The following is a 16,829-nucleotide window of genomic DNA, read 5'->3' on the forward strand; positions in this document are numbered from 1 at the left end:
ATGCCAAACAGTGCAATAGCTCAGGGATCACACTTCTCTTTTCCACCCAGATGCTTTACATTTTTTTCTTCAGAACTCAGAGTTCGGAAGAAGGAAAGCCCTGCTGCTTATTGCTCCCCACCCCCTGATGGCCCCGTCCTGCCTGACCCAGTGCAGAAACCCACCCACATTCCACCACATGGAGCAGAGCTGCTCCCCAGCACGAGAAATATTACTGCTATTCTCCCCATGACAATACATTTGTGCCTTAACTAATAGCAGGGTTCCCATGGCAACTGCTTGTTTATTACAGAAAAACTAAAGGCAACGGCAAATCCCAGTGTCAGTCAGCGCAAGAGAAATAATGGGTGTGTAAAAATAAAACTTCTTCCTGGTGGGTTTGGCTTTTCTTCCAAGAGGCACGTTCCTGCGGTCCCTCAGTCCCACTGCCTTCCCACCTTCCAGCAGCAGGAGTGGCCAGTAATCAGGGGCTGGCAGTTCCTTTTGAGGGGAAAAAAGGGACATGAGGTTTGTCCCATCCCTGCTGAAAGGCAGCTCCTGGCATGAAGGATGTCAAAAGGACAACCGTGGCTCCTCTTTCCCAGGCTCTCCGGGAGCTGTGCCGGGACATGGCTGTGCCGGTGCTGGTCCCACCTGACTTGAATCCCTTAATAGCTGAGAGACAGCTCCTTCAGCACCTCGGGAGGCGAGCGGTGGGGTTAGACACGGCTGGCCAAGATAACGGAAACCCCACTGAGACCAGCCTGTCAGAGTCAGGCACGTTAAATGCCAGAGCTCGTTCACGAGAACATCCTGCCAAACAAGCAACAGGGCTTTACTCAGTGCCGAAAGGATGTGTTCAGATGAGGGCGTACGAGCTGTGAGCTGACAAATGCTATCAGCCAGGCAGAGGTAAGGCAGACTGCCTTGTCAGCCACGGCCTTGTAAAGCTCAGTCCAGGCCCAGTCACAGATTCACGCTGGCAATATCACAGCTACATCATCTCCACGGAGGAAGGCAGCTGCCCTGCACATTGCAGAGGTTTCCAATGACAAACAGCAGAAGTCCCAGCACTGGCAGGTGAAAAAGAGTTAAATGGAAGGGTGAGATGTACAAGCTCCCAGCTTCAGAGATGAATTACAGCTTGCAGTGCCCATTGAAAGCTGTCCAGAGGACAGGCAGCCTAACAGAGAAGGGCAATGAGGAAAGAAAGCACCAGAAAATAAAACCATAAATTAATACTATCCAATCTGTAAAACAGCAACCAGTCAAAAATCAGTGCAGAGGGAGAAAGGCAGCAAAACCCACATCGGAGCTTACCAAAGGCCACTTTGCTGTCCTCCACCTGCTCCTTTGCTAGTCCTGCTAGTACTTAGGGGGAGGCTTTCTCCCAAAATAAAACTCAGCTAAAAAACTGAGCTAAAAAGCATTGTGGTTCTACAAAGGGCTGCCCAAGTACACCACACCTTTGAAGAGCAGAACAACAAAAACTGAGCTAAAATACATTTGACTTGTAATGTTTTCTGTATCGCGTGAACAGAAAATACCTCATCAATCAGTTCATTTCCTAAGACAACTTCTTCCGAGTGTCTCCTGGAGGGAAGCACAATCACCTATTGCTGATCTAATTTGTCTTTAATTACAAAAGTTACAGTAGGGCTGGGAGTGCTTTCCTAGCTGGGGCCTGAAGTGAAGGTTTGTAAACCCAACTCTCCTGAGTCCTCTTTATTAAAAGGTTATTTCCCCCTGCACTACTAATAAGATTTATCTTGATGTGGAAGAGTGTATGCTGCTGGTACGCTGAAGAGGTCTTCTCCAACTGAGGGAATCTAATAGCAAAAGACAGAAGAGGAGAGAGGCCAGAAAGTTCTGCTCATCCACACCAGCAAGAAATTAAGAGAAATCCAAGCAGACTGCCAGCAGCTTTAATTCTGCAGCATCTATCCACTGCTGTGCTAATGACCCTGAGTGCTCAGCTCCTCAATGCTGAGGTGTTGTTTCCCCCCACATGGCTCTAGGAACAGCTCTGGAGTGGGCAAACAATGACAGGGTGGGCAGATGGAGGAGAGGGGGGAAAAAAAGCCCTACAAGGCAGTGCTGTGAATGGGATCTGATGTGACAGTGATCCAAGATGCCACATGTGATACAACGGTCTACTTCAATCAAGGTCTACCTCAAAGAACAGGGATACGAGGGCTGAAGCTAATAAATCTTCAGGCTTGTCAGTGCTCTGGCCCCAGCCCTGCACAGGGCTAAGTTAATCAACAGTTTCTCTGAGACACATTTAAAGAACAACTCAGCCTTGAGCTCTCCATGCTGCAAACCTCAGCCCCCTCCCCAGGGCCTGGGGAAGGAGCTTCACCCTTTGCCAGCCTCACCTGCTCAGGGGGCTCAGGCACACAAGGACACAGCATCAGCTCACTCCTGCCCGCTGACTGTAAAAGAATACAGTACCTCTGCCCACTTGCTCCAGATCCCAGGAAGACCCCAGGGAGATGCTGGCAGTGTAATTTCTAAGCCAGCTTAAAGTGACCTGAGGTATCTGCCCAATGGTGCTCTGTAGAGCTGCGGAAGTAAAGAGCAAGCAGCCCCAAGGAGGGAGGGAATGAGGACAGCATTTTGTCAGCCTTGGCTGCATGATGTCCATCAGTGGCACCATCCTATGTCATTCAGCAGGCGGAGCTCTTTGGGCTTCGACTGCAGAGAGGTGTCTCCTTCACGGCTTGTCTCTCCCTTGGCAGTTCCAGCAAAACAGTGGGGGCTGCAGGGAGTCTAGGAGGACCGGGGCTAGTCTGGGCCACCAATGTGAACTTGAAATAACAATAAAACCTGAAAAACCTACCATAGCATAAAAACCCCAACATCGCCCACATGGGTAACACACTACATCTTATGGGCTATCCCTTACCTCTGACAGAGAGCCTTCCCTATTAGCTGAATCCTGCTAGAAACAGCAGAAGCCAGATCCTTCTCCCCACCTTCTTCCTGGGCATGGAGCAGACAACCAACCTTTTCCCCTGGCCCAGGTGAAGGATCGGCTGGTCCCGACGCTCTCTGCCTCCGGCATGGCTGGCTCGCTTAGCCAAGGCTGCACTCGCAGCTCACCGGATTTGCTGCTGCTCTTCAAAGGTGTGATGTACTTGGGCAGCCCTTTGTAGAACCACGCACCAGACCTCTTCCAAACCTGTTAGAGACAGAGACACAATACCTTAAGCCTGGGGTTTTACAGCAAGAGATCACAGACAGCACCAAACAAGCTCCCCACCAAGCTCGGCTCAGCCACCCCCTCTGAGCTACCTTGACCCCATTCAAACATGGGGAGGGTCAAGGCTTCCAGCTCACAGACCGAAACGGTTACTGTGCCCTCTGCAACTACCACAGCACCCCAAATTCCTCCCCACACATTGTCAGCCCAGCTTAACCTCAGTCCTTCTTCCATCACTAAAAAAAAATCACAAATTTGAACGAACAACAGGCACAGACTGAAGGAGGAGCAGAAGGTAATAGTGCAAACCATAGAGCTTCTTACATTCTCTGCTTCAAAACTAGATGTTTTTCTGATAACGTGCTTGAGTCAAATGCATATTCCCAGGCTTACTACAAGGATATCGGGATGAAGTTCCCTGGCCTGTACTAAGCAGCAGGCAGTTCAGATTCTGCATCTGTTGCTTTCCCATTGGGAACGCACAAAAAGAAAAGCTTCCTGGAGAAAGCAGGCACGTGCCATGGGTGGGAACAGCCCCAAGCACGTGCTTTGCTTAGAGCAAAACAAGTCTTGTACTGGCTGGAGGGGCAGCAAGTCTTGACAAGTCTCTCCTCCTGCACCAGGTCCCTCAGCCTGGGCCGCTTTACTTCCGAGAGAGTCAAAGACTGGCAGCAACTGAGGGATGCAGGCAGCAATGCCAGGACAGCAGAAATGCCACCTCCTGCCGTACTGAATGGCACAACCTTGGTGTTCATTTCACAGAGCAATTCAGGCCAAGCCCGATCATTTAACGAGTGTGCTTGAAAACCCCAGAACGACAAGAACGACACTCAAATAACCTGAACCTGCAGCAGGAAATAGACTGTGAGCGCTAAACTGCAATATCTCCTATAAGAACGCCCTCTACTCTCCAATTTAGCTTTAATGCAGCTTATGATGAAGGAGCTCTATTAAGTATATTTAATATAAAGCCTGCCGTGAGCCAGAGGAGGGGAAAAGGATGGCAGCTTAGACAAGGAGAAATGGCCTCTAAAAACCTAATTCTTTTGTGCCTTCCAGCAGTCTAATAATGAGCTAATGAGACAGCCAGGGCAAAAATAAGTTAATATAGTAAAAATACCATTTTCTATTTCATGTATGGGGGTAGAAACCTTGCAATTCTGTTCAGAATGAAGGAGAAGTGTTTCCACTCCAAGTTCCCAAGGCATTTTGCGTAAAGTATCACCATGATGGCAATGGGTGCAAATGCAGATAACCCTTATTACAGCAATAAGTTTGCAATTTGCATTTAGGGCTTAATCAAAGCAGAGGGCAGTGACAACACCTGGCTCTCATGAGAAGTTCTCATGCCAGCACAAAAAGCAAGACACCACCATCACTATTTCACTGATGAGAGGAGATTGCTCAGCAGGTTGCCTGGTTCCTAGTCCAGAGCCATCAACACAGCGTACTAAAATCTCTGTTTGGGCTCTTGAAAGCCAAGCGAAGGCAGTCTGAATTCAGAGGGCAACCTGGGAGTATGCTTTTTAAAGGAAGAGCACCCAGCAGAAGGAAGCAGAACATTGCTGTGACCCAGCACACATGTCAGTTATGGTAGGAGTGCAAGAGAGATGTTCGTGTGCACCACAGCAGGATCTAGAAACCAGGAGGTGAGAGCACCCTGCAGTTACACCAATATTTTCCTGCTGGGTAACAGCCCAGCAGGACATTGAGCCTGCCATCAAGTGAAAAGCTTGGAAGCCAATTCCTCAAAGAAGAGAAGACACTAAGTTCTTCTTCTACAGAGGGGGGCTTGGCAGGCAGGACGCTTTACCAGCTCCTTCACCAGCATGCAAACAGCCAAAACAGTGACCCAGCCAGTCAAGGCACAAGCTGACACAGCTTCTTCTGTCCTGTCTGCTAGCTCATAGGGACTATGCAGCATTTGGTACAGCTTGTACAACGGCACTCATCAGTTCAGCACAGAGACCCCGGAGGAACGTGCTCTGCTATCCCCACAAAACCAAGAATCAGGAAATACAATGCACTTTTTAAATCTGGGACAGATGTCTCTACATAGAGCTTAGTCCACCACAACTCCGGTAAACAGACACGATGCAGGAGCTGCTTGCTGGGCAAGCCGTGGTCACCCTTGTCTGAGGAAGGCAGGAGGCCTCGGGCACAGCTGCACACAGAGGACACAGCGGGCAGAAGAGGGACTGCTGCAGCCATAGGGTTTGCACCCTGATCAGTGCCGTGCCTTGAGACGGGCAGATTGTCCATCTGCTGCCACACACCGGGTAGCTGCGGCACATATAGCTTCACTGCACAAACTGCCAGGGAAGAAGCAACTCTTTCTTACAGTCATTCTCTGAACAGACCTTGCAACATCTGTAATTTAATTTGAAGCACTGAAGAGACCTATTATCTTCAGGCAAACTACAATTTAGGCACACCATAAAACCAATCAGACACAGCAAGAATTGCTGTAAGAAAAGGCTGGTCACCCCCAGGTTTCTCCCTACCCCAAAGCAAGTCCAGTTATAGAAAGAGTTAATGCTATAATACACCCAGCTCTGATGTAGTAATACTAGTATAAAATTGATTCTATGCATATATATTCACTTTAAATTGGTGCTTCTAATAGAGTTTGGTCTCATTACAGCAGTATTGAAATTGTTGTGAGATCAGCTCTAAAATAACCGAAGCAAGATGCTCTCCCCTATTTTAATTCAGTACCTCTGCTCCCCCCAGGTTAGCAGCGTGCCCCATCTGAAAAGACCGCAGCTCACATTGCTCTGCACGTGCGCACACAGGTTAGTTTTAGCATCCATGCATCAAAACAAATCGATGTTGCTGACTGCTATTGATGGTAGTTTCATTGATCCCAAGAATGGCCCGACAGCAAAGTTCTTGCTTGATTTTAAATTAATAAATCTATAACAGTGATTCAAGAATAAAACTCTTGTTCATTAGCAGGAGTTTGCTCTTTCCAAGGAGCAGAGAGTTTTGCTCCCACCAGTCCTGTTGGCACATAAGGTGAAATCCTGCCCCCAGAGCAGCCTGACTTTGGGTGGAGCTGGAATTTCATCGGCAAGAGGGACAGCCAGCACTGCCAGTCTCTTGCAACAACCCAATTTTAGATAACATTGATTATCTCTTGCTTTGAGTGCTTGACAGAAGGGAATAAAGACCTGTATCTTTACATTACCCCAGATCAGGGTGCGGTGGCCCAGCATGTGGCTCAGGACAGAGCAGCCACACCACTCGACTCAAACTGGCCCAGCCAAACGCAGCCAAAATCTGTGCTAAATATTGACTTCCTGCAGGCTCCTGTCCTTCTGCCTCCCCTGAGACCTAAACTACCCTAAAGCAAAGTGGGGGAAGACACAGGGGAGAAGAGCTACTTTAGTAACAGACTCCTTTTTTTATTACCTCAAACCAATTCAACAGCCATGGCTGAGACGAGTCCAGAGAGTTCAATACCTTTTATAACCTTGATAATATTCCTATTAAAGTTGCATCAAGCCATCATTACAACTACAGGATGAGACAGTCAGAAGCAGACACATATCTTTATCTAGCACATTCAAAAGCAGCCTGTAAATGGGACCTAAAGGAGTATCACTAGGCCCTGGTGAAACGTGTCTTACTGCTCAAACTTCTCCCTCCTCTTTCTCCTTCTCTGAACCTAGAAGTGCTAAAACAAGCTCCTAAACAGAGAAATCTTTAGGACTTGCTGACGAACGGATGGAATCACAGCTGAAGTAATCATAAAAAACACTTGCAGTCCACCCAGAGTTCACTTCACCAAGCCACAAGTCCCCTATAGAGGGATGCTTAGAAAAGCTTTTCGCTGCAAAGCCACATTTTGCTCTACCACCTGCTGCTTGCCACGCAATAGCTGTTCTCATTCTGCAGCCCGGACCGGGTTGTGCAAGAGGAAAACAGCTACCTTGAGCTTCCCATGCTGACACCGGCCTTATTGGCTCAATCCCCCGGCAGCCAAAAGGCGGGGGAGCAGGTTCTCGTGGGCTACAATGCTTAATGAAGAGAAAGGCACCTGCAAATGCAACCACCCTGGGAGGACTTCGTTGCCATTGCCCTCACACAGCACATGCCCACACATTTACTTTGTCCCAGCTCTCCACCACGGCTCTGGCACGCTGCAAACCACTGGCAAGGAGAAAGAGCAAGCGCTCTTCAGCTTCGTTATTTGCATTCATCTGCTTTTCCATAACACAGAGATTTCCAATTACATTATTTACAGCAATCTGTTGTCAACTCCCACATTCAGCACTTGAGGATGAAGAAAATTAAAAGGCAGTGAAATTGCTATTCGGAGCTTTGTTTCCGGAATAGCAAAATCTATCGTACCTCTGACCCCAACGTTTCTCAAGCTGCAACGGCTGCCAACCTTCAACGATTTATCATTCCCCTCTCAATCAGGCCTCTTTTTTCGCCCGTGGCTCTATTCTAGAGGACACTATTTTGAGTCTAACCGCTTGCTACCACCCCCCAAAATAATATGGCAGACTATTGATGAGTTCTTTGAATTGCAAACAGGTGCACATCACTTCAATTCAATCCAGAGTCACCCAAAATAAACACTCCCCTCCATCAGTATGGTATTTTGCCAAGAAATCATCATGCCAGGCAGGAATAACCCTAGGCTATGTTGGTTTATAATGTTCAAAATGGTATGAATGTATATATGAACAGGAAAGCCCTGGGGGCAAAAGGGCAGGAGACAACTCCTTTCCTCCAGCGCAGTAATCTTCTTCCTCTGCATGGTTTATTGTGATAAACCAAGAAATGCAGCCAGCCATGAAAACGCTGTTTAGTGAGGGAGAAGAAATTAAAGGGAAAGGGAAGCAGAGGGGGCAAATTAAAACTTTAACAGGTCCCTGATAGCTGACACTCTCTTTCATATTCCATGGGGTTTAAAAAAAGCAATCTCCCCCCACCCTGCTTAAACTGTTTTCATTATCACTACAATTTTGGATGTGTCAATTCAAATGTAAATGTGCACCAACGTTTCCAAGAGGATTTTAATTACGATGATAGCATCGCTAATTATGGATATAAAAAAATATATATAAAGTGGTAATTCAGAAAGGTGCTTTGCAGAACCTGGTGGTATCAGTCAAAACAAGGCTGTGCAGAGAGTTAAACGGCTGGGCAGGGATTTGACAAAACACAGCAGGTCCCATTTCCCCTTCAGGCCAGGAGGTGACAGGCAGACTTCAGCCACACGCAACTAATTCAACATAGGCATTGCTGCCCAAGCTGTTATTAAGCTCACGTGCTCTGCCGGGGGCCTGGCAGCAGGGAATCATTCCAGCTGTATATGTGCCCATCACAGCTCCTCCCAGGCAGTTTTGTTCCTCTGACAGCCGCTGAAATAAGCCCATTTTGCTGGAGGACTTGCTCCCTTTCTGCCCAGCACGCTCATTCCCATGGGTGCATCACTGCTACGTTAGCAAACAGGCTCATTGCAAACCTCTGGACAACATTTGCTGCAATCAGGAATCAGCATCAGGACTTCATACACATGGAGGAACAGGACTGCTCCAAGAAGGATCAGCCTCCACACTCAAGTCTCCAGAAAGGCGATGCAAGATGCAAAGCCAAGAAAGGCAATGCAGCACATGGAGCAGGTAAGAAGGAAGCGAGATTCTTGCCCTCGAAAGTGAATGTGAGCTTGACTGAATTTCCTTCTACCCTTGCTTGCAGGAACAATAAAACGTGATCCACACCTGCTTTAATTCCACCACCCTCAGAAGACATAGCAAAGGAAAACGCCCACAGAATCCTGGAAGAAGAAAAGGGGGTTTTCAGTAGATGCTTCTGCAAACAGCTGGGACAAGTGGTATCTCCAGCCAGCTAGTTCTGGCCCTAAGCAGATGAGGTCTATCTTATTTCGGGAAGAAGAGATGGACCTGTGATGCAGGGGTGTCTGCTGGTCCTCGGGGATGTTCTCTTTGCCAGCAGGAACATCCAGGCTCTTGTCAGAGCCCGGCCATATTAGAACACAGTACTTTCCTCCCAGTGCTTCTCTGGCAGCTCAGAGACCCTCACCCTGCATGCGTACACATCACGCTCAGCAACTCAAGTGCTGCTGTACACGCTGTTTTGCTTCTGGATGATTGGGACGCAAGCAGCAGGCAGAATCCATTAATCACCTCCACTCTCCAGAAATAAACCAGTGTCAGAGCAACTTGTTCCTCATTGCTATGCAGCACAGCCTTCCCAGTGGAGGTTTTCAAGGAAACAGAGAGCAGCAAAGAACACTTTTGAATGGCTGAAGCTGGGATTCCCAAGGGGATCCATGGGCATCAAACATTTGACTCCAACTGAAAGACTGATGTAAACAATAGATTGTTACTCTGGTCTTCATTTTGACCCAGGCATACTGATGATTTAATCATAACTGAAGCCAGCATAGATTCTGTCCACACAGCAAAAGGTGGAAGATGACTGCCACACATCACCAAACTTACACTAGCTTAAATCAAACCTATAGGGATAAATAACAACAAGGAAAATGGAGCGATGAAAGCTTTAGCATGTATGCACAATGCTGCACACTTCAGATGTTAGCTGGTATACGTGAACATCCAACTCCACCATCCTGGCTTCAGGTCCTAGTAGGTGACAAGACTCACATGCTCACTCAGTCCGTGGCAGAGGCTAAAGGGGACAATTATAGTCCTAGGCTCTTGTCCCAGCCAGATGACACTTATTAACTCCAGCCAACATCATTTAGTTCATCCAGGTTTCCGAATGACCTCCCTTTCTCGCTTCAGTGCCTAACAGTCTCTCACTAACAGAGTTGAGAGCTTCATAAATATCATGCCCAAATAGCTTGAGCGGTGGTTCAGAAAATTACAGACGGAGATCAAAGCGCTGATGTGGAGGGAATCACCTAGCTTGGAAACACTACATCTCATGACAGCTGCTGGGGGGTACACTCCAGACCAGCATCAAACGCTCACCCACTAGAGCTGGCAAAGTTTAGGGACCTGAGCATGATTCGACAAATTGGGAAGTGTTGCCAGAGATCCGTGGCCTGGGACAAGCCTACTTTAAGCACGTGCTTCGTTGGCATGGGCTAAAGAACAACCTTGCTCAGTCATGCTGTGCATTGAGAAGGGTGGTATTGGCTGGTTACTGCATCACACAACCCAAAGTGCCTCAGTGGGTTCCTGAAGCCCCCTGCCTTGATTCCAGGAAATAAAATGGGCCTGATACCTACTCACTGTGCAGGTGAGACAGAAATGAGAATATCTGATCCCAAAGAGCAGACATCCATCTGTACTCATTGATAGCAAATATAACCTTCAGCAAAGAGCATGGCCAAATGGGTTTGGTCCAGAGCAGATGGCAATACAAGACAGATCCAGATCACAGAAACAGATGGCAACAAGGAACTGGTTGTGAACACAAGCCCTTAAAAGAAACATGGTAATTTAGTGCATGCCCTGTAATATCATGACACCTGAACCAGCTTCAGGAACTGCACTAGTACCAGCCATCAGCCTGAGGCTTGAAAGACTCACCTCTTCCTCACACAGACTCTTAGGGAGGACCTCATCAAAGCCACTTTCCAGACATTTATTCTGATATTGTCTTAACTTCTTTGCCCTGGCTGACATGCCTCAAGGCTTCTGCTAATTCTCAATGCTTCCCTGCCTTCCCCGAAAATAAAAGCAGAGCATGTGGGAAGACAGAGGGGATGTATGACTTGATGCCTGACTGCATGTCCACACTGTGACCATTCCAACCTTCTCCTGGTTGGGGCACCAGCACCACTGCAAACAAGAAAGGAGACAGACCTGAACCGACCTTAAAGAAAATCAAAAAAATAAAGATTAATCTTAGAGCTGGGAGGTAAGATGAGGCTATTTTTTAGTTAGTCTAAGAGGGAAAGTTCCATCCATTTTCATTAGGGAAGCACTTTGGCCATATCTCAGGTTTCACAGAGAGACTGAGCTCTGAAGGTTACCGTACCCTCACACACTGGCCGCACATAACACTTACTGGACAGGTTAATATTCTTCTCTGTCCAGTGACCACGGCTCCTCATTATTTTCATAAGAAATAGAAAAAAAAAAACAAACACAATTAAACAATGAGGGATGAGAAAAAGTACAGCGAGAACAGAATAAAAGAAATAAAATCAACTTTAGTCCCATACCCACCTCCCTATAGAACACAGAAAATATCTTGACCTGTCTCACTTTCCATTTTAGGACCTCCATTTGGAATTCAAAATATCTGGATGGTTCAGTGTACCAGATTACTAGCAATATTCAAGGAGCTGGAATGCTCTGTGCCAGCCCTACCCACACTGCTGCTCAAAAGTTAAAGGCCAGCCCATGTACCCCTCATCTTACTCGAACACAAACTTTGCGAGTGCTCCCACACAGATAATCCCCACCTATGTAAAACCAAAGCAATGCTGAGTTTCCACAACTAGTGTAAAAAAACCTTCAGCATCTCAAAACACCTGCACAAATGCTCTCACTACACTTCAGAAACTGATTTAGCAGAGCACCCAGGTTTCACAGTTGGTTGCAGTGGTCAGAAATAGCTGCACTGGATTGATGTTCAAGGACCACAAGCAAAAGCCCAAAATAAATTCATGGGAACAAGTGAAAATCCTTCTGTAATCACAGAACAAATTCACTGCCTTCACTTCACTGTAGAGCAGTGAGCCCTGATGTTGCTGGATGCTGGCTGGCAGACAAGAATTGAGGCAGGCCATTACTTTTTGCATTGTAAAGCCAAGGATGAAGGATATAAAAATTTAGATACCTACATTAGAAGTCTCACACACTGGCAAATTATGGGATTTTGCAGGCAGGGAGGAAAACAGACTTAAAATCTGCAATCCTGGTTATTTTTAGAGGGACGAATACTGCAGCTATGCTCTAGATCTCTCCAGCTGTATTAAAGAACCAGTGTTAGCCAAGTTTATTTGCCACAGAACTAGGAGGGAGAGTACCGCAGCAAAAGGTAACAGTCTCATTATAATCATAGCTAGAAGAATTCCACAAAGCAAAACAGGCTGCAGGGGCTGGTGTGTTTTTTTCCCGCCCCACTCCCTCACAAACTAAAGTTGTCACCATTGTGTGTATTCACTGAGCCTGCCTGGCCCCCAGCCAAGCCTCCCAAACCCCATCCCAAGCTCCCCTCCCAGTGCCCAGGCACAGGGAAAAGCCCACGTACACTCAGCACAGACTTTGGGCAGGTAGGTGCACACTGCTGAGCCCCATCTCTCCACAGCTGTATTTTACCTCTCTCTGTTCGCTGCAGATCTTGCACAACCAAAGAGGACGCTTCTGAGCTCCAAAGGTTTCTATTCCGCACTTGGTGCAAACTTTCTGAAGCAAGGAGAAAAAAAAACAACAAAAAAAAATGGTGGTGTTAGCAACTCCCCACAGCCATATAGCCCTTTGGAGACAGAAGGTCAAGAAGCATCTGCCCAACAGTTCTGCTTTGCTTTCTTTAAAAAATTAAACACGGCACAATTTTCTTATTTATCCTGGAGAGCCACTGATCACAGGAAGCTGTTTCACGTCTATATGGACATGAGACAAAGGCAAATCTACAGCAGAGTTCTTGACTCCAGGGCGAGAAGAGAACTGGACAGAGCAAATCAAACCCCATGACCAATGGCATATTTCCAGAGTGTTTGGGTTTTTTTGTTAGGTTTTAGGATTTAGAGGAATAACTGTGGCATAGAAAGCAGCCGTAACCAAGTACAAAACAAGTGCAAGTTTGTGCAAGACTGGAAATCCTCTCCTCCCTTCCCTCACATATGTAGTCTTAAACCCCATGGCTTCCCCTCCATTTCAGCATGCTCTCGGCAGCTATTGATTTGTGGCTGCTTAGGAAGCGGGCACGACCATGCCTACATGCACATTTCCTGAGCAGAATGCCTGATAGCGCCGCACGGCCTCTATTGCTGCACAAGGGAACTTTCATGTCTCGGTGGCATTACAAGCCATTTACAACCTGAATCACCTAATATTATATAATGAAGCTGATGTGTATCAGGCTTGGCTTACAGCTCGAATGAGAAATTGGATGAATTCTTTGATCCTCACAGAGCAAAAGCCACTCACAAGAGGGCCCTGGAGAGCAAAACCTTGCTTAGAGAAACATGCGAATTTAATCTCCCCAGCTAAGGTTTTACATATCCCCCTAAGCAGGCTGCTCCTCCTCTGAGCCAGGTGGTCTGTGTCCAGGGATGAAAGGCTCAGTGGCTCACTTAGCCCTCAGTGTCCACGCCTGGAGAAGGAGACCGGCAGAACGATGGTACCTGAGGCAATGGCTTCATTGCATGAATAAATACACCCAAATATTTTGGTCAGTGTAGCCCGGAGGTCCGTCCCCAACTCGCATTGCACAGAAAGCAGGAGGCAGCATCAGCAGCTCCACAGAGGCTGGTGCTCTCCTCCATCTCTCTGTTCCTGTCCTCGCCCTCATTGTCCCAGAGAAATAAGGAACAACCCGTTGGGTCTAGTGCATCAATACTCAACCTGGTGCTACCCAAGCCAAGGATGACTGCAGATGCAATCAGAAGACACCACCTGAACTACCCCAAATTCTCCCTCCCTCAAACCGAAATGTGAGGGAGCAACTCAGTCTTAAATACCCTCCTCTAAGATCCCAGTCCCCACATGTATAGCACATTCAAACACTCCCTCTAGTGGAAGTTACCAAGCAATTTTATCCCTAGCCATAAATTTTGAAAGTTCCAATATAAAGCTGGGATTTCCTCCTCCCCTTCCCTGCAGACTAGATGGAAAATTGAGCATCACTCACAACCCCTCAGAAGAAGACATAAAAATCAAGGACATTAAACGCAGCCCCATTCCTCATTAAATACAAGATAAAGCACTTTCTTCTCTTACTTATACTTCACCTTTTAGACATGATACTGATACCCTCCGCATGGTAAATGACACATTATGCTTTGTCTAGCTACTGGTATTGTTAACAAATCTGGATTTGCATATATCTTTGTCTTGCCATAATGCATTTATTTCTAAGATAATAAAAAAACTAATATTAAAAACATTTTTCATAAACCAGAAAGTGGCATTTAGGAAATCCATCAGGCTGTAAGAAATATAGAACCTCTATTCAGCAAAAGGGACTTGCTGAAGTTCTTTGCTACATTTCAGATGCATCATAACAACAGTTCCTGTTATTGAATTAAATGGGCTGCAATGAGATGGTAACAGAGCAACGCTAGCAAGAAAAATATGAACTTTAAAAAATCCATAATTCCCTGACAAGTCATTGCTTATTGCATACAGCACTGCACGAGTGATGGATATCCCTGGATGAGAGGGAACAAGCTTAAAGTAACAGTCCACTCTCTGCGCTCTGCCAAAGTGTTGACTGTTCCCTGAATTCACTCCACAACATTACAAAGCAGTAAGGGGAGAAGCCCCGGGCATCCAGTCAGCATTGCCCTGAGCCTGCACACGGCTGGGAAGTGCAGCCAAGCTGAAAGCAGCTGCAAAACACACACTGGAAAAGTAGGGTCTCACCTTAAATCAACCTGGATATGAATGCTACTGAACTGCTCAACAGACTCCAGACAAAAAGGGAGTAACTATCAAAAAACCAAACAGCTCTTTTCTGGGGTTTTCTGGTCACAGCCCTCCCGGAGCCTTGGGCTCACGCAGCCTCGCTAGCTGGGGGCTTACTACCTGCAACTGCAAATGCCCAGGGCATGGAAGTTTCTGAACCAGCTTTTGCCTCCTCATTAGTGTACAGGGCTCACAGGAAGGAGGTTAGAAAGCACTGTGGCAATGTGACCTAGCTGGCTTTGGACAAGGTGAGAGCAGAATCGCCAAGGGAAGAACGCATGAATAGAGCACATCCTGTTATTCCACATGCTTGAAATGCAGGAAACAGCAAGCCGTCTCCTGTCTGCCACCCAGCCCTTTATTCTCCACAGATACGTGTGCACAGAGCCCACGCTCCTTTACAAAAGAGCTGCCCTGTAGCTCCCATTCAGACCAGACCTGTCACTTCTTAGTACCTTACTGCTGCTTCCTTCCCCACTCCTTCCTGAAAAGCTACTTTCTCCCTGGCTTAGGACCCAGAGTTCCAAAAATTTACATTTACTTTCCCAGTCACTGCCTTACAAGCAATCTCCTGCATAACTCCTGCCCCAGTCAAGCTAGTTTTGCAAACTGGATCCAGCGGAGAAACTCACTCGACAGCAAAGGCAGCAGAGCTCACAGCAACTCCCTGCCCAGCAAGTATGCATGGATGGATGCTGGGACCTTGGTACCCACCTCCTTTCTCTCTCTTACAAGAGCTCTAAACCCAGCAGTGCTGCAGCCAACTGTGGACCAGTGCAGGCCCAACCTGGCAGCCCGCTCTGCATGAGAACTAGATCTCACAAACTCCAGCAGTGCCAGCACGAAAACATTCTCCATCATGGCCTGCATGGCTGCTTAACCACAGAGGTGCCAACATGCAGCACTCCACAGTAAAGGAGCAGGTTTTACTCAGTGCTGTCTTATAGGCTCCACTGGACATCTCCTCAGTGACAGGGTGGGTGACATCGGCAAGTGTCTCCTTGGCTCCAGTACCCACCAGGCACAGAGTTAGCACAGGCTGCTTCCTTCCACCGTACCACCAGCAAGTCAGAAACACTCCTGCACCCAGCAGGTACCCTCACCTATCCTCAGGCAACCTGCTGAGGCAAAGTCACTTACACAGGTATGTCCCCAGGGAAAGACGGGCTTCAAGTGCAGGAAAAACAGCCTCCCAGCAGAGGGAGGATAAGGTGGTTGCCTTGGAGATCATCATCTCCACAGCAATACAGATTAACCCCTTGGCTGCAGCGTCTAGACAAGCAACAATCGTCCCGCAGGGCACTAGCAGAACAGCAGTCTCCCTGAAAACTGATGCTGCCCTTCAAACAGCACCCATGCAGTCCTGCCAACAACATACACAAACACAGGCAGTCATTAATGCACAGGCTAATTTATGTATCAGGGCTGGGAACCTTAGACTGGTTTGGAACTTGAAGATGGACTTGAGTCCTCTGAAGAGAGGCGTTACTGGAAGGTCTAAGGACAGACCTTGCAGTAAATAACAGTGAAGCACACAGACTATTTTATGAGTTGCCTCTGATGGCCACACAATTCTGCTCCTTCTCTCACTCTGCAAACCTAGAGCGGGAGATGCAGAGGGGCTGATGCACCCCATCTCAGCACTAAGTGCAGTTTAGGCACTTTAGTATCCTAAGAAGTAAGATAACCAGGGTGCAAGAGAAAACCTGATGGTCTGGCAGCACCGACCTAGACAAGCAGGGGTAAGGTAAGTTAACTCTGCAGAGCTATCCAGCTTCCAAGAGGCCTGGTGGCCTTTCCTAGACAGATCTGCTACCAGGAACAGGCAGGAACCTGTGTGACCAAACCCACCTTTTTGCAATCCTGACAAAAGACCGACGTGCTACCTAGCAGCCCAAGCAGTTCACCGCAGAGCAGACACTGCGAGAGGCCGTTCCCCATCACGTTCTTCCTCATGTTCTCCAGCCGCTCCACCAGGCGCCTGTGGGGGAAGAGGCAGAGCAGAGGTCACAGCACTCACCTTGGAAATTGAAGCGCATGGTACTGAGGAATGC

General features: G+C 47.5%; 1 protein-coding gene across 1 annotated transcript in view; it reads right to left on the reverse strand.

Moving 5' to 3' along the window:
• The window catches only part of RPH3AL (rabphilin 3A-like (without C2 domains)), a 32,371-nt gene that overhangs the window by 11,954 nt on the left and 3,588 nt on the right, over nucleotides 1-16,829 (reverse strand). The window contains exons 3-5 of the mRNA XM_009882697.1: nucleotides 16,627-16,756; nucleotides 12,466-12,552; nucleotides 2,989-3,163 (exon numbers count right to left, since the gene is read on the reverse strand). Of these exons, the coding sequence (XP_009880999.1) occupies nucleotides 2,989-3,163; nucleotides 12,466-12,552; nucleotides 16,627-16,756 (392 nt within the window). The remainder of the gene's footprint in view (nucleotides 1-2,988; nucleotides 3,164-12,465; nucleotides 12,553-16,626; nucleotides 16,757-16,829) is intronic.

This window comes from Charadrius vociferus, unplaced genomic scaffold, assembly GCF_000708025.1.
Source record: "Charadrius vociferus isolate BGI_N301 unplaced genomic scaffold, ASM70802v2 scaffold793, whole genome shotgun sequence".
NCBI classification, from domain to species: domain Eukaryota; kingdom Metazoa; phylum Chordata; class Aves; order Charadriiformes; family Charadriidae; genus Charadrius; species Charadrius vociferus.